Raw genomic sequence first — 21,267 nt, 5'->3', positions numbered from 1 at the left:
CCAGAACATCAGGGGTTATGTCAAAATCTCTGAAATTCTCTTAATCTCCCCTGAGTGGCTGCAAGAGGTCTGCCTTAGCTCTGAATATCATATTTCCAGGTGGTCATGTCCCAAGTGGGGCAAAGGAGTGGATGGAGGAATGAGAGAGAAGTTTCCTGACTTGCCTTTGTCATGTCGCCAGGAATGAAATATTTCTCGGAAGTCTCTCAGAAAATTTTCCCAGTCTCTCTGGCTAGAACTGAGCCATATAGCTAGTCCTTGCTCCATAGAGGTTTTGAGAGCAAGTTCCTGCTTTGTCAGCTCTACTGGGGGCACCAGTAAGGGAGAAAGCCATTGGGAATGGCTGTTGGGTATAGTTCTTGGGCAGCCAACCAAGAGTGTCCGACACACCTCCTCAGAAACACATGACATTTTGAAGCAGGCATATGAATGTGGTCACTCTTATGGAAGGGATTTTTAGAGATCACAAAAATTTTCACCAACTCTTTAAATTAGCAAGTAATGTACTCATCATATAGGATAGGGAATAGAGAATAGGAATTAAGCATGAGGGCTCTAAAGTCAGACTATCTGGGCTCAAACCCCAGCTTTTAATTTACCAGGTAAGTGACCATGGGTAAATGACTTAACTTCTCTGTCTTAGGCTCTGCATCTTAAAAATAAAAATAATAGTAGAACCTACACTTAGGGTTGCAAAGATTAAATGTATTACACTTGTTACAATGTCTGGCACATAGTAAATATTCAACAAATATTAGTCACTACTATTATCCCTATGTCCACTCCAACTCTAGGATAAGGTAAGGACCAGATATGAAACAAGGAACAATGATGTTAGTGTACATATATTTACATTAAAAACCTACAAGAACACACAGGAAACTACTAAAAGTCATTACCTTTGGTAGGGAGACAGAGACTTTTTAGTGAATACTTTTATATATTCCAATTATGAGAATATATATTATCTACTCAAAAAATGATTTCAAGTCCCCATTATGTATTTAAATCAATTAGGTCATGATTTCACGAAATCATAAGACGAAACATTTTCCCAGATGTTAACAGTAGTTACCTTTGGTGACGTGAGTTAAGGATTTTATTTACATATCTTTACATTTCTGGAACTCTTCTGTGGAAGGCAGCATAATGCCCCCTGCCCCCCAACTGAAAGATGTCTGTGTCTGAAATGCTGGAATCCATGAATATGTTAGGTTACATGACAAAAAAAGAATTAAGGTTGCAGATAGAATTAAGGTGGCTTGTATTTGATATTAAGTAAGGAGATTCTCCTGAATTATCAGTGGACTCAATAACACAAGACTCCTTAAATGTGGAAGGGGGAAGCTGAAGACTCAGAGCCAGTGTGATGCTGATAGGGACAGAGTAAAGGGACCAAGTAAGTGATTAAATAGTTAATCCCACTAAGGGATCATAAGTAAAGAAAAATGTATGGGAGACCCCTGTAAGTTAATGATCACTCAAGAAAGCAGGCCTGCCTACCAACAAAACCATGCAACAGAAGCATGAAACATGCCCCAAAATAATAAAACAGTGGTGAAATGGGATCCGCATCCTGCCCAGTGAGGTCAGTAAGTTAATGATCCCTAGGACATGCTCTTCTGTGCACACTAAAAATAAAAATATAAGGAAAAGGTGGCATTACACTGAAACCTGAGATGATTTACCATTTTTAGCATATGTTACTGCCTTTTTGCTCATTTCCATTGCACTATGACCGTCCCAGTTTGACCATGTAGGGACAAGAAAACTCCCCTACCCAACAAGGAGGAGGAACTGATGATGGAAGCTTGACATCTGCTCAAGAATAAGGAAGAAGGTGATCTTCTCCCCCCTCCCCACTTTGCCTTTGATTATAAAACTGTAGCTCACCAAGTTCACAGGGCGGCACCCTCTTGCCCACCCGCTTGTAAACCTCACAAGCATCCTATTCTAGTAAATCACTTCTTTTCTATCACTTTGCCTCTCACCGAATTCTTTCTGCACTTAGACATAAAGAACCAGGGCTCCTTGGAGCCCCCTGAGACACATTTCTGTGGTTTCGATGCCATTTGAGAAAGACTCAACTGGCCATTGCTGGTGGGGAAAGTGGCAGGGGACAATGAACAAAGGAGTCCAGGCAGCCTACAGAAACCAGGAAAGGCAAGAAAATGGATTCTGCCCAAGAACTTCCAGAAAGGAACGCAGCCCTTCCATTTCCTGGATTTTAGCCCGGTGAGGCTCATTTTGGATCTCATATCTCCAGAATTTAAGGTAGTAAGTTTGTACTAAGCCACTAAGTTTACGGTCATTTGTTACAGCAGCAATAGGAATCTAGTATATATGTCCCCAGTGTTTAAATGAGAATGTATCATTTTAAAAATCAGAAATAAATAAAATTTAAAGATTTTACATACACATACAAACTGGAAAGGGGACCAGAGGACTAAATAACATTTCCTTAATGTATACATGGGATGACACACACCATTAGCTTGTAATTGCTCAGAGACATGGCCCTAAGGCACCCACGCAATCCTCAAAAGGCACAAAGAGGCCAAGAATGTGCTCTCACATGCCCGCTATTGATAGCTTTCATTCTACCCATTCCCTACTCCTTCATCGACTGCTCCACAGCCAGCAGACGTGCTGTATCTACCTAGTCTTCAACAGAAGTGCAGATTTTACAAAAAACAGGAAAATCAAACTGTAAAAAGGAAAGACATATTGAAAAGACTGCCGACACAACATCATTGTTTGAACAATAGGAAATGTTCTAAGACACCAGATACAAATCTGTTTTTAATGTGATATACTTAGTTTTCCAGAGAATAGAAAATTGCCCGTTATAAATGCATTGTCATGACAATTGGAAAAAGAACAAAATTGCAGCAAATTCCTTTGTTTTTCATTGTACCTTTCAAACCTAGAGACCTAAAAAAGCTTTACACTGTAGTAGCTTGATGTTTTTTTTTAATTTATTTTATTGAAGCATAGTTAATTTATAATGTTATGTTAATTTCTGCTGAACAGCAAAGTGATTCAGTTACACATATCATACATTCTTCTTCATATTCTTTTCTATTAGGTTTATCACAGGATATTGAATGTAGTTCCCTGTGCTATACAGTATGATTTTTTTAAAGGTTAAAAGTAAAAGCAGTTGGAAAATCTTCTTTAGAGAACAGAGGGAAGCAGTTCTTATAAGAGAAGTGTTAAACTTTTTCTTAAACTGTTTATTTCCTTCCTGATTATGGAAGTAATATATACTTACGGCAGAAAATTTATAGAATACAGAAAAATACATAGGAGAAAATACGAATCATTCATATTCAAAGGAAATCATTGCTAAAATCTTTGTCATATTTTCTCCAATTCTACAGGATTTTTCATAGTAAAGCTATAATATAAAGTATACACAATTTTGATTTTGATTTTTTGTTAACATTATAACAATAGCCTTTAATACTGAATACAAAATTGTAGTATCACCATTTTTATATTGCATAATTTTCATATTTGCAGATGTACCAAAATATATTTACACCTCCCCTAAAGTTGAATAATTAGGTTGATTATAACTGTACATCTTGACAAATAATGCTGTAATCAACAGCTTTACATGTAGATTTTTCTACATTAAAAATTGTTTCTTTAGGATCAACAGAAATGGAATAAAATAGCTTAGGATTGGAACAGCTAATTTGAAATGTAAGAATATTTTTGAAAATTTAATATGCATTGCTAAAATTCTTCCTAAAGATGTATATGTTGATCTTCAAGCAGTACTTGAGACTGTATCACCAACTCTCACCAGCTGAGTATTATTACTTTTAAATCTTTGTAACTTTGATAAACAGAAAATAATATTTCCCTATATTTATTTTAATTTATTTTTTAGTTAGGTTAAACACTTTCCTCACTTTTTATTTGTATGTCTTCTTTTGTAAATTTTCTAGTCACATCATTCGTCAATTTGTTTTTTAGGGTTAATTTATTTAGAAGAGTTTACAGCAGTGGGCCAGAGATACTGAGCAAATGACAAAATCAAATAGTTTATTGTGGGGTTAGTTTCAGATCAGATACACCCAGGGAGCATCCTCTCTGACAGCAAGAAACGGTAACCACATAAATGCTGTCACAACCCTGCTCTCTGCCTCCAGGGATGCCCTTCCAAACACCACCCCAACACTGGATGTCTGTACTCATAAAAAATGCCTACTGAATGGCAAGCCATAAATTACCTGTCTGAACTTTCCTAAAAATTCTTACTTTCAGGAGCAAGTTGGTGGTTCCAAGGAAGTCCAGACATACCTTATCTAAGAGATCTCTAATAGAAGGAAAAGGAGGTAGGCAGAGCAGGGCCAAGAACACCCTATAGGAACGAGAAGGCTCCCCAGTCTATTGCATGGCCATGGGGATGACTCCCTTTAAAAAAGATGGGGGGGGGGGCGGTCCCTAAGAGCTACCGCCATGGAATGAAGAGTCAATCAATGAGTTTCATCAGTTATTTGTTGTCAAGAATATGAATCACAAATGGATTTGCCCTAATGATATTTTTAGAGTGGCTTCATATAATTTTCATGAATACTTTGTATATTGACTCTTCACCCTGTTAACAGCTTTGTTTGGTTTAAGAACAATGTAACAAGCACCTGGGTTTGAGGGAGTTTTGGTTTGTTTATTTTGGGGTTTTTTTTGTTTGGTTGTTGTGGTTTTGGTTTTGGTGGGTTTTTTGCTTGGGAATAGCTAAATAAATAAAATAAAATAGATGGCTTCATAAAAATAAAACTCAACATGGAATTATAGCTTCAGGGAGGCAGGGATGGGGGAGGGGTGTGGAGAGTTCTGGGTGGATTTTCAGGTCAAAATCTCAAACCACTTGAGAATTAAAAGAAAAAAAAATGTATATCACGAAAAAGGAGAGAGGGTCCCTTATTGAGCAAGATACCCTATTGGTAGTTTTACATGGTATCTACTCCCTGAGACCTCCACTTGGCAACTTAGAATGATATATGTGCAGCGAAACACTGCTTTTTTTAGAACCCTTTAAAAATGTAAAAATTTGTGTCAGATAGAGACCATGTATATTATTTTAGGTTACTTTGGTTTCATCTAAAACAGAACCCCACTAAAAATGGCTTAAACAATAAGGGTATTCTTATCTCAAATAAAGATAAGTAGAAAATTAGGTTGGTCCAGGGTGATTAATTCAGTGGGTCAACAATGACTGGACTCCAGTTGGAATTTCTGTGATTTTTGGAGCTGTTTTCTTAGGGTTTTCAGATAACTGCCATGACCCCAAATATCATGTCTTCAAACAAAAATGTCCAATAAGACATTTGACCAGGGAAGGAAATATTTCCCAGAAACCCGCAGCGGAATTTACCTTAAAATGGATTGGTCAGAATTGGTCACAAACCCCAACCTCAACCATTAGCAAAGGGGAACAGGATTAGTAAAATTGTCTTAAACCAACCATGATTTGCCCCGGACTGGATTTATAATCCCCAACACCTAGACAAAATCTGGGCTCTGTAGGGAAGGAAGTGGTGGCAGAATGGTTCACGTGTTAGCAACCAAGAATCTGCCACAGCCCATCTTATTCAATCTATGTTTCCCCAGAATCTAGTGAAATACAAAGCAAATATTTGTAGCTAAGTTAATAAATGCAAGTAAATTGGAATACCTTTATAAAATATCACAAGAACATTACCTGTACCAAGATGACTCAAGAATTATGAAATATCCTGTTTTAGTAGAATATTAAAAGAATACTCAACAAAATTAATGTATAGTTATTTCCTTGAATGAAGAAATACCTTAAATTTGACAACATCAGAATACTTTGAAATTAAAATGAATAAATAAATACTAGTAAATTGTACTGGTTTGACAAATTGGAGGAGATTAAGTTGGAGGAAACGTTTATAAGGAAACACTCAAAATTGTGCCACATGATCTTTACCGATTACCTTTAAAATGGCACCAGTAATGGATGCTGCTTTTCTATTTTCATATAATTAAGTTACCTAAATAGCATCTAGTTAACGAAGAAAAGATGACCAGGTTCACTACCTATTCAGTTGACTCCCATCTCTATGCTCCCATGATCATAACTGTTTCACATTACACCATCATTTATCCTATAAATCAGCCTCCTTCCCTCCTTTCTTAGGGCAGAGACAGGTCCTATTCAGTTCTGTACTCCCAGGAGCATGGAGTAGATACCCTGTAAAGTATTTGCCCAACACCCAGTCACCAATATCTACTAAGTGGCTTGTTCTGTGTTTCACAATATTTCTGTCCCAGTTATGAAGTAACTCTCTCTGGGCTCCAAACCTTCCCTTCCTTATACCTTGCTCTGCCACCTGGACTGGGCCCCGCCAAGAGGAAAACCAGAGGGAGGCAGCAAGGCTGGAGGAGGAAGAAGAGGCTCGCTCTTTCCTACCTGCTTCCTATTCCTATGAGCATCACCCCAGTGTTTCTTCACCCTGAGGGCAGTTCTTTCTTGAAGTAGCAGCTGAGCCCAGTTGGCATTTTTTTCCAACACTTGAAGGGCCAGCTTGATCAAATCCCACCCCGTCCCGAGACTCTCACCCCATCCCTGAGACTCTTCAGCCAGGCAGCACCGCTTCCTCAGGCCCCTCTCCAAGCTCAGAAATATCAGAACCAGCTTAGCAGCAACGCTTCCTCAGAGGTCTGAGTTTCAGCTCTCCAGGTTGTGTCTTCAAACACTCTGAATTTTAGTAACTCCAGCCTCTGTCCTTTGTCCCCTCAGCCTTAGCTGCTTCCTACAATTGCTACCTCCCGAACACCTCAGAATTCTCTTGTGGCCCTTTCTGTTACCTAGTTAACAACTTTTATATCTTGTTAGCAATTCTTTATATGGACCCCGTTCAAAGCCCTTGGTCCTTGACTGATTTACACGTTCCCCCACTGAAATAATCCATGGCGTTACACACATACACCAAATGAGCTAATATATCGGTGCCCCATTCTGGGAAACTATTGTTTGATACCATTTTTTGAGGAATTCTGGAGCTTAGTGGCACTGGGGGGAAGAGAGGAGAAAGACCATCTAGGGGCGCTCTCAGTCTTTTCACTGCTGCTCTAAACTGGCCCGAAGTTGCGTCAGCAAAGTGAAATCCCTGCAGTTAACCTGGGCCTCTTCCTGAGAAGGTGACGGAGGAGCTACCTATCAGCATGTAAACATAGCCCTTGGGGTTTTCCCACTCTTCTAACTCAAGGGCCTTATTCAGGCACCCCTTCCATTAAAATGCCATAGCCCCACTAAAGGAGCTCCAGTCTTCACACTTCTCTCTCTCTCCCTCTTGCCACAATTACAGTGATGTTTTACCATCCCTTAGGGTTTGATGCCCTAGGCAGCTGCTCAGTTTCTCTGCTCCCTGACGCAGTTCTGCAGTTAAGCATATGAGCTATATTGTTCTCCAGAAAGTAGGACCTCAACCTTTTATATTTCTGAGAATTTTACCTAAAAACGAACTTCAAAAAACAACAGGCATACTGAATTATAATAACTAACACTGAGCCCTAGGCAGTGAGGCAAGTAATAAGCATGGGTAATCTCATAGAATACAATAATGAGGAAGGTACTGTTTTTAGCCCCACTTTCCACATAAGAAATCAAGGCATATAGTGGTCCTGTCATTTGCTCATCTTTTTTACATCAGGATCTAATCCCGGGCCTTCTGGCTCTTAACCTCTCTACTATAGACTGATTCTCATACCCGACCTTGACAGTGGACAGCTCTGTTCCAGAGTCCTCACAATTCTCTGGAGAGTAAATGCAATCCAAGGCTTCCATTTCTTTCATTGTTTTGGTTCAAAATCTTCAGAAATGGCCTATGAGTACTAAACAGTCTGAAAATGAACTGCTTTCAAGAAAACTTTGTTCAGCAACAGCATAATGATGGACTTTTAAACTAGATGCACACAATTTGGCTTTAAGCAGCTAGCTCCATGGGGAGTCCATGACAGGCTTTTATGACAAGCCAATTCTTAAGGAGAATGATACAGAGGTTACGACAAATAAACACATAATTGCACAAGGCAAATACCGAAAAAAAGTGTAGTAGGTTCAGCAATGCCTCTCCATGAGGGCCACAGTGCATGAAGACTTCATGGAGGCAGCAAGGCTGGACGGTGCCCATTAGCTGATGCAGAGGAGGTGAAGAGGTGGAGCGCTGGCGTTGTTCCACTTGTATCAAGTCGGACTCCGAGTACAGTATAGAATATTATCTGAGCCTATCTTTAAAAGGACCACAAACAATAAAGAATTTAGGCAATAATGGGACATTATCAGGGAGTAGTCGGGAAGTGCATCACCTACGAATATTGCAGAGGAGGTTCACCAGAATTTTGAGAATTTAGGGCCAAATTGCATATTGATTTTCAGCTTTCTTCAATTGACTTCCATAGACAGTGTTTTTAAGTAATGTCAAAAAAATCATACCTTCTGAATGAGTATTTTGATCTACACAGTCCAAAGAGTCCAAAAGCAAAGTAGCACGAAATAGAAGGGGTGTGCGTGTGTGTGTGCATGCGTACATGCCAGTCCCCGTTTGTCCCCGGATCTATTCCGTCCCTTCCCCTCTCTGCTCTATATAGCAGTGGGGCTCACCGCTGCAGGCTGTGTTTCCCAGGTGCTGGAGACGGATGGGAGGCTGGGAAAGGAGAGACCAGGGTATTTCTCCCACTGTCTCTCCACCTCAGGCAGTACCTCTGTGGTTCCAGCTCCTCCTGGACAGACCCACCAGGGTTCCAGCTTCTTTGGGGGTAACTCCAGCCCCTGGTCTCTGCCAAACAGCACCTCCTCCCTTTGGTGAAGGGAGGCAATGTCTTCCTGCTGCTATAAATTCCTGAGTTATCTCACCATCCCCAGCTGAGTCTCTCAACCCCTTTGTGGCCTGAATAACCAAATTAAATGTGCTCTATTAAGTAAAAATACTTAATATTTTTATAAAATACAAAAAAATATATATAAAATATATATTTTATATAATATATATAATTTATATATAAATATAAAAAAAAAACACCAGAAGTAGTTTCTGTGTTGCTGGTTGAACATTGATATAGAGGGGAAGGAGCTCCAGTTATGGAATAATCCTGGCTTCTCTCTGCCATGTGACCATGGAGCCACTGACAAAAGAGTAAAATCATTTGACTGATGAGTGTGGAAGTAGAAGTCAGGCACGCAGAGCCCAGTCTCTTCCCTTCCCCTTTCCTCTGGAAGTCAGCATACCCCCAGGCAGTGTGTGCTCTGCTCTGCCCTCAGCCACATGGTGAAAGGGTCTGGCCCCAAAGAGGATGCTTGCAGAGTTCTAGGGCTGCCAATGGCTGGGCAAGTCTGCCTAATTTTAAGTTTCTGGATTAGGAAGCCCACTCTTCTACAGATGCAAGTACAGTGTGCTTTATCACCGTTATCAGTAATAAGGGTAATTCCATGGATTCCTCCATGGTTATCACTTTTGTTTCCTATACCTCAATTAGTTCAGAACTCAAACAGGGAAGAGGGTCCTTACTGGGACCCCTCAGAAACCCAGCATACATAATATTCATATATATTATATTCTAATTAATCATATTCCTAAGTCCCTAGACCAATTATAAATAATAGCTAATCCTATAATTTACAGTGTGCCAGGAACTATTCTAAGTGCTTTACGTATAACTCATTTAATCCTCAAACCAATACAACGTCTATTATTAAAATTCCTGTTTTAGAGCCAAGAGAACCAAAACACAGAGGTATTATATAACTTGCCCAAAGTCACACAGATAATAAGTGGTAGAATCTATAATCAAACTCCAAAAGTAGGCTATAAAATCTGTACTCTGAAGCACCATGCTATGCTGCTTATATTTTAGATTTTAACAAATGATTCTGTACTTCAGCTAATGTGATTTAATTTTCAGTCTTAGATACACCATTTTCAAATATCTCTTGTAACCCAGAAAGCAGTCTCAGCTTTTGCCCCACTTCAACTTTGATATAGAACTCTATATTACTTCCCTCTCCAAGAAGAATCCATTCCCAAGAAAGACATTACTAAGCAATGTAGATTTTACTAAGTATTTCATATAAGAAATGGAAAAAGGGACTTGCATCAAATACCCCATGGCAAACTACAGTGTGTTATGCTGTATAACGGACACATTCCTGAAGACTTCAATCATTCTACTCTGACAACTTGAAAGATAATTATCACAGAAATAAATGTAAACCTTTCCTCTGATCCCCCATAATTCTAGCACCTACCCACGCCATACACAAAAGCTTCCATCCTTTATTACACTCTGCAATTTACTTCTGCTTCTTCCTCCAGACCTGTTTACCTAACCCCCCACCACGAAGTTCAACAAAGATCTCCCAGCCACAGGGGCTTACCCTTCTTAGAAAAAGGAAGAAGTGGATAGAAATAGATTAATACAGTATTATGTTGGAACCACTTTATACCAGCTTGCAAGAGCCAGTTGCTATATTATCAGGAATTCTGCAAGCAGTTCTTAAAGAGAGCCTTGTGAAAAAACTAAATTACATGAACTTACAGTAAACAAATGGCATTTAAAATGAAGATAATCTAACACAACACTGTAAATCAACTATACTCCAATAAAAATTTTAAAAAATAAAACAAAAAATAAATAAAATATATTATCAAAATTTGTAAATCTGAAAAAAACCAAATATAATAAATACTCAGAACTGACTACTTCCTACTTCTTTTACTATATTTTGCATTTATCTATGCTTTTAAAGTTATTTACATTTGTTGTAACTGTATGGTAAAAATACTATACAAAGGTTTCTGTGTATCACTTCCCAGCTCTGTATTCAACGATGTCATATTGATAGCTTAAAATGAGCCATGGTGGGAGTATTTATGCCGTGGAAATGTGCAAATGTTACAAACTAGAGCTTTCTTTTTTCCTGGAGAGTCTATTTACCAGCTTATTTACTAACACACCAGTAGATAGTTAACAGATGATTGATAGATAAATAGATAGATGTGAATGTACATACTTACATACATACATAGATAATGTAGATAGATCAACACTACTTTCCTTACAAAATACCTCTGTATTTTCTTTAACAAAACTTCTTGTAAATTTCAGCTACAGGACTACACCCTATGTGTATTTCCCATTAGAATATAGAGCACATGGTTTCATACAGGGCATGAAAATTAAAGCTCAAGCAATTCACTGACCCTCCTTTCACATAAACAGACAACAGTAATAGGGAAAGGGAACTAACAATAGAAACCATGTGGATCTGGTACAAAAGTCTCTTTGAAGAGTTGAGGGGAAAGGCTGAGCCAGCACAAGTCCCTGGGAGCACAGCTACACATTCTAAATTATAGGATGTCAGCATAAACATTCTCCAGTAGTAGGGTGCACTTAGAAACCTCTTCTCTAAACAAGAAAAATGATATTTTAAACTGCAATGGACGGTAACCAATTTCTATATAAGAGAGCAAGGCCAAGCAAATTTGCAAAACTTGGCAACTAGAGAACTGCGAACTGCTTTTGTGGGGCAATCTTCTCCAGTGCCAACCTAAGTAGACAAAATAGTTTTTTTTAATGTAATGATACTCTATCTCTCGGGGTTTTATATTAATGCTAATGGCATTGTGCTGCAGTAGTTAACTGAATTTACTACAGTAGTAACTGCAGCTTGAGATCCCAAAGAGCACAGGCAGCGCTCCCAGGCAGCCCATACCTTCTACAGGAATATTTACAAATGCAAAATATTTTTGACAAAAAACTTTAAAACGTTACTTGTTTTATGACTGTCGTTATAAATATTAAAATAAACATAGGGCAGAAGCAATTCAATTCAAATATTTACAATGTTCAAATCACGGTTCTCATCAGCAGGGAGATATAAAGATTATTCCACAAGGGCCCCACTTTGCAGATATGTACAGGGTGGTCGAGGAGACACAACCAAGTGTAACTTGGATAACCTGCCTAACCAGCTTGCAGTACAAATATGGTCACACTTTTAATAATCCAGTTGCCCCATGCCTGAATTATCTAAGCTCTTTCTCCAGCAGAAATCTGGGGGCAGAGTTGCTTATTCAGTTCAAAGAGGACCATTTGAAATCCACAAGACAAAATTAGAGAGTTTGATCAGGGCACTGTGAGCCTCAGTTTACAATTTTCATCACTTCTGTTGCTACCATCTGGTGTCACTGTTGAATATGGGTCCTTGCCTTTGGCTGCTAAGTCATCCTTGCTGGGTCAGATCTCTGCAGAGGCTGCAGTGATACTTTGTGCTCTGGCTTTCAAAATTTTATCTCCTTTAGTTTGCAGTCACAAGCCCATCACGCCAAACTAAGAAAATCTGCTACATATTCTGTGTCTACAAAGACAGACGGCCACTTTGGTCCCCTTAAAATGTATAGAATCTCACCAGATATACTGCATCTTAAACAATTTAGAAAATAATCTGGACTATGATAAATGTGTACACAAATTCAATAGGAACACAGAGTGCAGGGCAATTAAGTTTGACTGAATATAAAGAGAGCTTTCCAGAGCCAATGATATTTGATCTGAGACTTAAGAGTGTGGATTGTGAAAACAAAGTGAGAAAGGCAGTTATGGGCAAAACAGCCCAAGGGAAAAGAATGCTGAAATATTTGAAAGTAAAAGGTGACAGGAACACAGGGTTCATGGGTGGCCAGGAATGAAGGGAGTTGAAAAAGGAAAGTAAGATGAAGAGCCACCCTTTGTTAGGCTTTGAATATCATGTTAATGAGTTTGAAGTCTATTCTCAAGACAGTGTGAAGCCACTCAAGGATTAAGAGCAGAAGAAGTAATGTGCTTGGATCTGTAATTTAGAGAGATAACTGGTACCTATGCTGAAGGTGGACAGGCTGGAGGCGAGAACCTGAAGCTGTCCAGCAGAGATGGCACGGCCCTGAGAGCAGAGGCAGTGATAACCAAAGGGAAAGAACTGATTCCAGTAGTATTTCAGGATAGAGTTAGAAAATACTAGGGAATAGCTCTATGTAGGGTGAAATGCAGAGGGAAAAGTCAGAAATGATGCTGAGGTTTGTGGCTAGGGAGACTGGATGAAAGCTATGCCATTAGCCGCACTAGGAAACATTAGAAGAGGAGAGTTGTAATGGGGCCACAAATAATGGCATTCTTTTGGACACAGTGAGTTTGATGTGCCCACAGGACATTCATGTGGAAAAGCACTTTCTAAATTCACATTATAAAAAAAAAAAAGGAAATGCTTTTATTTGTCTCTAGGCTCAAAATGGTAATAACTGTGCTGTAAGGACATAAAAAACACTCCCTACAACAAAGTTTCTCATCACATACCAATATTCTGCTACAAAAACATTTCTGGCACCTATAAGACAGAATAGACAGGTTGAAAATACATATTATTTTTTGTTGGTGTATTTATAGAATGATACACTACAAATTGATGCAAATGAAAAAGATTACCTAATAAATAGCAGGGATTCACAGTTGGCTATTTGGAAAAAATATATGGATTAGAGACTTACCTCATATCATAAACCAAGTTAAATTACAGAAAAATTAAAATAGAAGATAATGAAGGTATATATTTCTGCAATCTCTGGATCTCAGGATGAGAAATATCTTGTATACTTAAAAACAATGGAAAAAGTCACATCATTTATACTTAATAAATTTGACTTTGTGAGCACTTTATATTTCTCTCCTTCAATGAGAAACATTAGCTAAATTAAAAGGACATAATATATGGAAATTTATAAGTAACAAATATAAGAGAAGAAAAATTAGTATTATTTATATATAAATATCTAATAAGATTCCTTAATAAGAAAGGAAGAGAGAAAAAGTTACAGATAGACAATGAATGTTCACCTCACTTAGAATGAAGAAACTTTATATATTTTTAAAAACTGTATGAGAAAACAAAACACTAGTAAGTTTGCAATAAACAGACCCTCTCAAATATAGCCGATGAGAGTGCTGTTTTAATTTTTTAAAAAGAAAACTGACAATATTTATCAAATTTGTGCTTGTCCCAATTCTGATACCATTCAAAATGCAGACAATAATTTATATTGTTAAACATTTAAATGCTTATCTTTAAACACATTTAAAGATTTACATATTTCAAAATGTATATACTGATGTTTATAATCATGAAAAAATAGCAAATAATGTAAAAGTCTAAGGGACTGATTTAGATATAATCATCTTAGATGTAATCAGTATAAAAGTGTGAGTGTAAGAGATGGTTCAATAAAAAGAAAAAAGATACACACGCATAATGTGTGCAAATTCTAGACACTGCCCGGAAAGGGAAGGAGTGTGTTCCTCTCTTCCTCTCCTCCCATTCCTACTTGCTGGAATTTGGGAGTAATGGTGGACAATGGAAGCCCTATGTTGATGATAGCCAATCCACAGATAGAGCCTGGATCCCCAACAAAGACCCCCTCATAATGCCCTTGCCTCATCTAATGCAGGTATACCTGCCATATACATGCTGTATACATTCAATGTTCTAAGTGGCAACACTGTATAACTATATGCACAATCAGCTACAGAAATTAATGTTTTGCTCATTGATCAAAATTTGGCAACAGACCTGTGGAGGTTTGGGTACATCTGTGTGTCAGAGCAGATGGATGAGAAATAGCACATAGATCCATGTGCCCCCTGCCATTCTCCTTTACCATTTAAGAGAGATCAGAGTCTCCTTTTCTTATGCTTTAAAATAATGTCATTGAACTATTGAAAAATGCATTGAACTATTCCAGAAAACAGATAAAGTTCTCAAGGAGAGTTTGTCAACTGTTAAAAAGTGGACAAGTTGATAATTGCCCCTGGAAAATATTGACAAATAAAGCCCAGATTATTACAAGGTTATGACAGAGATTGCTAATTTGCCCCAATATGCATTTTCCCCTACTTCTTTAGTAACATAACCACCCATTTTTAGCTCAGAATAGGGTTGCCCAGAATAAAATTTACATTTCACAGTCTCTCTTATAGCTAGACATGGCCATGTGACTAGATTCTGGCCAATAAGATATAAGCAGAAGAGGAATGTGCGAACTCCAGGAAGCGTTCTTCTTTAAAGGGAGGGGTGCACCCTTCCTCTTTCATGCTGGTTGAGAGCACATATGAGCTTTTTATCTGGAGCAGCCATATTGGACCTTCCATTGGAAGCTATGTGTTAAGATAGCAGAGGGACAACATTTCTAACTATAGGAGAAATGCAAATCAAAAGTACAATGAGGTATCACCTAACACCAGTCAGAATGGTCAAATCAAAGAGTCTACAAATAATAAATGCTGGTGAAGGTATGGAGAAAAAGGATCACTTTACACTGTTGGTGGAAACTAACGCAACATTGTAAATCAACTATATTTCAATAAAATTTTTTTTTTAAATAGGAATACCCACAAAAAAAAAAAAAAAATAGCAGAGGGACCTGATAGAAGGAGACTGAGTCCCTCACGACTGTGGAGTCTCCTTATTAGTAATAGATTGCCTACTTCTTTTTCCTGTTTATGAGAAAGAGAAATAGATCCCTACCTTCTTTAAGCCACTCTTACTTTGGGCCTCCTGTCAAGCTTAAATGTTACAAACATCAAAACCATAACATTGTTCTATGTTCCCAAAAGTATCAGAAGGGAATGACTATTTTCAATGAATCATCACCATCATTTCTCAGATTCCTCCATAAGTGACATAAAGACAATTAACTTCAGTGCAATATTAAATTGCTAAACATATCAACAATCACTCAAGCAGAACAATAATCGCAATATAAGTTTATATTAAAATTGCTTAATTATTAAGACATTAAAGTCTGATAACAAAAGACACTAGTTTACTGGTGTCTTGCCTTGCTTCCTTCCAAAGGGAACAGTTTTCAAAAACTCTCAGGAAAAAATTATGAAGTAACAGTGAGAATCAGCCACATTAAGAAGAGTTAACAATAGAATGAGAAAAAAATAGCAATTAATGCCTCTTTTAAGGTCTATGAAAGAGAAACAGACTCACAAACATAGAGAACAGACTTGTGGTTGCCAAGGGGGAGGAGGGTGGGGGAGGGATGAAGTGGGAGATTGGGGTTAGCATATGCCAACTATTATATTTAGAATGGATGAAAAACAAGGTCCTACTGTATACCACAGGGAACTATATTCATTTTCATATTCATTTATATACATGTGAATATGTCATATTCACATGCATATAAAATACTTCTAGAAGACTACTGAACTCACAGAGATGTAAAAATCCACCATAGATCAAGTCTACAACCCAAATTCAAAACATATTTCTCTTAAAAGTAGAGTATAATTACAGGAATTTGAAAAAAAATCAAATCTAAAAGATTCTTTCTGGCCATCCCTCCTCCATTCTGCCCAAAGTACATCGAAGAAGTCCTAATGAGTAATAAAAACTAGAAGAGTAAAGGGCTGAACCCTCCCATTTGATACACAGGTCATCTAATCTTTTTTCTATTTTTTCTATCTAGGTATAAGTCCAGTGACCATATAGTTAGCATCATTCATCAAAAATTATGATGTATTTCTCTTCGAAAGATAATAATAGATTTACTAACCTAAAACATGAAATTAAATGACATTCTTAAGAAAATGTAATCAAAGTAAATAGTGATAACACATGCATACATATATATGTAATACCTAGTACATAAAAAAATAAGAGAGGAAAAGGGGACGATGATGGAGGACAGGGTTCTTCCTTCTAGAAAAATGCCAGAAAATAAATGTAGAAGTAATAGAATTCAAAAAAATCACCATTTTGCAACCCCGTGTGATATCTGTGATATTCAGACAAGGATCCAAAGGGATGTTAATACCATTCAGTGAAAAGTTGTTAAAAAAGCAGGATAATACATCCTATGATCTCGAAGTATCATCCCACATACCACTTTTGATTTACAAGAGGAAGGAAGGGGTACCTTATGTTGCAGAGCTATAGCAGACATCACCTAACTAAATAACCAAGCTGTTCATCAAGAATGGCACAAACAGACATCACGTGCTACTTAATGGGATGCAACAGGAAGTACACAAGTGGGAAGTGGGACGTTTTTCTAAATAATTAACCCACACTCCAGAAATGTCAATGGCATGAAAGTAAACAAAAAGACAGAGGGATGGCTCTAGATAAACAAGATGAAAAAGACATGGGATTGGGATTGACTTATATACACTAATATGTATAAAATGGATAACAAATAAGAACCTGCTGTATAAAAAAATAAAATAAAATTCAAAAAAAAATAAATACTTGAATAAAGATATCTCAGATGTTATGCAAACATCTAGATCAGTAGTTGTAGGAAGCCCTTAATTTTAATGTAAATTCTTTTGCAATAAACTACAATTTATTTTTTCACTTCAGAAAAAAAATAAATTAAATAAAAACAAATAAATAAATAAAAGATGACAGCAAAATGCATTGCATGATTTATGTTGCATTTTGAATTTAAAAAAACATATGCAATATTTCTTTAGTAACTGGAGAAATTTGAATATGGACCAAATATTTGATTATATTACTGAACAAATATTAAACTTATTTGCTGTCTAGTAGTATTGTAGTTATATAAGAGAAAGTTCCTGTCCTTGGAGATACACGTTAAGTTATTTAAAGGTGAACTGTTATAACACCTGCAACTTATTTCTAATAATTCAGGGAAACATGTGTTTGATACACATGATTATATACACACAGAAAGAGAAAGAGAAAGCATACGTGGCAAGATGTTAACTGGTAATTCTAAATAAAGAATATAGTGTTGCTTATTGGACTATTCTCAACTTTCATAGCATTGAAATTCAAAATAAATTGTGGAAAAAAAGAGCTAAAGGGAAAAGGAGGGAAAGGTGGTTAATATGGAAGCTCTTCAAGATAATTCCATGTAGAAGGTGGCTCCTATTATATCATTTAAATGCTATGTTAGAGGCAAGATAAATATATAGTATAATATTATATATGATATATGGCATGATATATGACATGTCATGATATGACATATGATATACATGATATGGTAATCACCTCTGAAGAAAATATCCAAACACATTAACTAAAAGATTAAATTCAGTTAAGTTAAAAATATCTGGAAGCATACATAACTACAGCCATATAACAGTGAAGTTTAATCTCAATTTTACTATCTACTAGTTGTGTAATCTTGGGCATGATACTTAACACTAACTTGACATTTCTTGGATTTCCCTTCTGCAAAACAAAGATGACAATACATAACTCATATGGTTGCTTTGATAAATAAATGCTGTAATGCTGCAGGTCAGTGGGTCTCAGACTTCAGTTGCATCCCAGTCACCTGGAAGGTTTGTCGCCACCCCCAGAGTGTCTAATTAATTAGGTTTGGGATGGAGCCTGAGAGTGTGCATTTCCAATAAGTTCCCATGTGATTCTGGTGCTTGGCCTGGGGACCACACTTTGAGAATTACCGCTATAGATATTCAAATTGAAAAATGTGCACCCCTTACCAGCAGCAATAGAGAGAGAAATCTGTCCCTCTGCCTCCCAGGGTGACATCTATTACCTTGAGTAGGCTCCTTCACCATCCCATGGTCACTTGCATTTTTTTCTTTAGCTGGAGATCCTCACCATTCCCATCTGTGTCTTGAGCCTGAACACACATAAGTGTCTCATTAGCCAAGAACTGAGCATAGCATGTAAGCTGCACTTAGTTCCACTACAGTTTCTTTTTTGGAAACAGGGGTCATATGTAAAAACTACACATATTTCTTCTGGAATTAGTCTGCTACATCAATGCCTGTGTGTCGGGTGTTCAGAGTGAACTGTGTCCCCGTGGTACCTTCATGAGCATCTGGCATAAATCTCAGAGCCATTCTACCCAGCTGGATGTCTGCCCTGATTCCTAATTTTCATCTATGTTTCCTGCTAGAAAAACAGCATAGCTGTGACCTTCAGCCTGATCATGTTGGATCCTTCTCACACCCCCACTCCCAGTATGACCTCAAGGATAGACAGAGAAATCAAATTTCTAGTATCGGACTGCGTGAACTAGAAAGCTCACTGCCATAGACCTCATGTGCCCCAGCTTAGACCTCCTTTTCATGCCACTGTCCATATCAAGTTCAAGATTACTCTGCAATCTGACTTGGGTTTTTGAACCTCAACCCCTCACGGATGCTTATAAGAGGAGCAGTGTAATAGATTGTAAAGAGCATGGGTTCTGGAGACCCAAAGACTTAAGTTAGAATCCTAGCTTGATTACCAGCTTAGGAAGCCCTTGACCAAATTACTTAAGGTCACTTGAGCCTCGGTTTGCTTATTTGTACGATGGGAATAACAATTTGATTCATAAGATTAAATGAGATAATGCATATGAAAACACTGAATTCAGTGTCTGACTATAGTAAGTATGAGATATGTTAGATTTTTAAAAAAAAATCATAGTGATGATGAAGAGGATGATGACAACTGACAGAGGGAGGACAAAAAAGAAAAACATTCCTATTGGTGAAGTTAAATCTTTGGCTATTTTCTGGCCAGCTTCTGCCCCACATTTATCCCTCCACCTTAAACTCCCACCATGCCTTATATTGCATAGGACTTCAAAAATAAATTAAAAAATCTTTCCAATGGCTGTCCTAAATCCTAAGATCCAGGAATGGTCATTCTGTTCTTCCCATGATAGACAGGACTTAAAGAGTTAATAGGGACAATTACTCTGCTTCGCGGAATTTCTTAACGGTGGAGAGGTTCCCAGGAGCCCTCTCTTTATGTAGGGCTGTGAGTCTGGAGGTTGGAAACGTTGCCCCTAAGAAAGCCGGACCACACAGTGCTCTATTCTGCAATCTCATGAAATGGGCTCCTTAGTGAGAGACACATGCAATAGATGAAAAAGCAATGGACTAGAAGTCGGAACAGCTGGATTTCAGTTGCAATCTCTCACCAATAACTAGTTGTATGGCCCTGGACACTGTTTCGGAATATTTTCTCTCTTCCCTTGTGTGTAACATATATACTCACTCTGTAGGATCTCTTCTACCTTTCAAAAATTATGATTATCTCTGTTTTAATTTTGGCCCTGGATTAGTCTTCCATCCTGGAAGAATCATAATTGACATATAGGTTTGTCAATTTCACAGTTCACTTCATGAAAGTCCTGACAGTCACCCAGTAGCTAGCATCAAGAACTACATCATAGGAACTTCCCTGGTGGTCCAGTGGTTACGACTTCACCTTCCAATGCATGGGGTGCAGGTTCTAAGATCCCACATGCCTCGCGGCCAAAAAACCAAACCATAAAAAAACAGAAGCAATATTGTAACAAATTCAATAAAGACTTTAAAAAATGGTCCACATCAAAAAAAAAAAAAGAAAATCTTTAGAAAAAAAAAGAACTACATCATAATTGTGATGCACCACCTTGAATAAAAAACAGAAGAAAATAACACTGCATTCAAGTAAGACTTATGGAAAGGTAGTCCAAAATCTCATGGATATACACTTATTGTATCGACATTTCTGTAGCTCCATTTATGCCCTAAAGTACAAAAATAAATGCCTTTAACCTTTAAAAAAGCTACAATCAGGTAACAAAACAGCTTCCACAACATGATTTGATTTTTAAAGAACATACATAGAGTTATGCACATCGAGGTAATGGTGGTGTTTATCACTCAACGATAGTTACAGATTTTGTAAATTTTTTTCTTTTCTTATTATCAGTATTTTCTAATCTTCTACCATGTGCATGTATTTCTTTTGTAATAAAAAACAAAATGCAACATTCTGAATCCTGCTTCTCTATTTCACAGTGTTTTATAGTTTCTCTGCCTGAAAAGTAATTCAGAGTACTACACTTCTAATCTTTTTATGGATGAAAAGGAGAAAAAAACCATTCGTAGCTCCCTAGCATGTTTTCCAAGCAGAACATTTTTTTCCATTAAACTCTATCCCATCTTTAAGAACTCTCTTATTGAGGTATCCTTAAACTATTGCCCTTAATTATGACTGTTTCTCATAAAGAAGCAAAAAGTGCTTAGCCTGACACACACACACACACACACACACACACACACACACACACACACACACACACACACACACACACACACACACACACACACAAGGTTGCAGGTTTCAGAGCTCAGATTCACCTGCTCTTCCCCCAACCAGCTATAGAGGTTTTCACACTGGGACACCTTAACAGACTGAAAGAGGCA

The 21,267-nt window shown here is 37.5% G+C and overlaps 1 protein-coding gene across 8 annotated transcripts in view; it reads right to left on the bottom strand.

The window, feature by feature from the left end:
• LOC101315509 (uncharacterized) overlaps positions 1-21,267 on the bottom strand; it is a 93,347-nt gene that overhangs the window by 47,472 nt on the left and 24,608 nt on the right. For 6 of the 8 annotated variants that reach the window (XR_012331986.1, XR_012331985.1, XR_012331984.1 and 3 more), the window contains exon 3: positions 18,612-18,698. The exons of the other annotated variants lie outside the window; for them this stretch is intronic. Coding sequence is in view for 1 of the 6 variants with exons in the window: in XM_073805206.1 (XP_073661307.1) it covers positions 18,627-18,698 (72 nt within the window). In the remaining 5 variants the exon portion in view is untranslated. The remainder of the gene's footprint in view (positions 1-18,611; positions 18,699-21,267) is intronic. 8 annotated transcript variants of the gene reach the window in all.

The sequence above is a fragment of the Tursiops truncatus genome, chromosome 5 (genome assembly GCF_011762595.2).
Source record: "Tursiops truncatus isolate mTurTru1 chromosome 5, mTurTru1.mat.Y, whole genome shotgun sequence".
NCBI classification, from domain to species: Eukaryota; Metazoa; Chordata; class Mammalia; order Artiodactyla; family Delphinidae; genus Tursiops; species Tursiops truncatus.
This window is presented reverse-complemented; position numbering and strand designations above follow the sequence as displayed.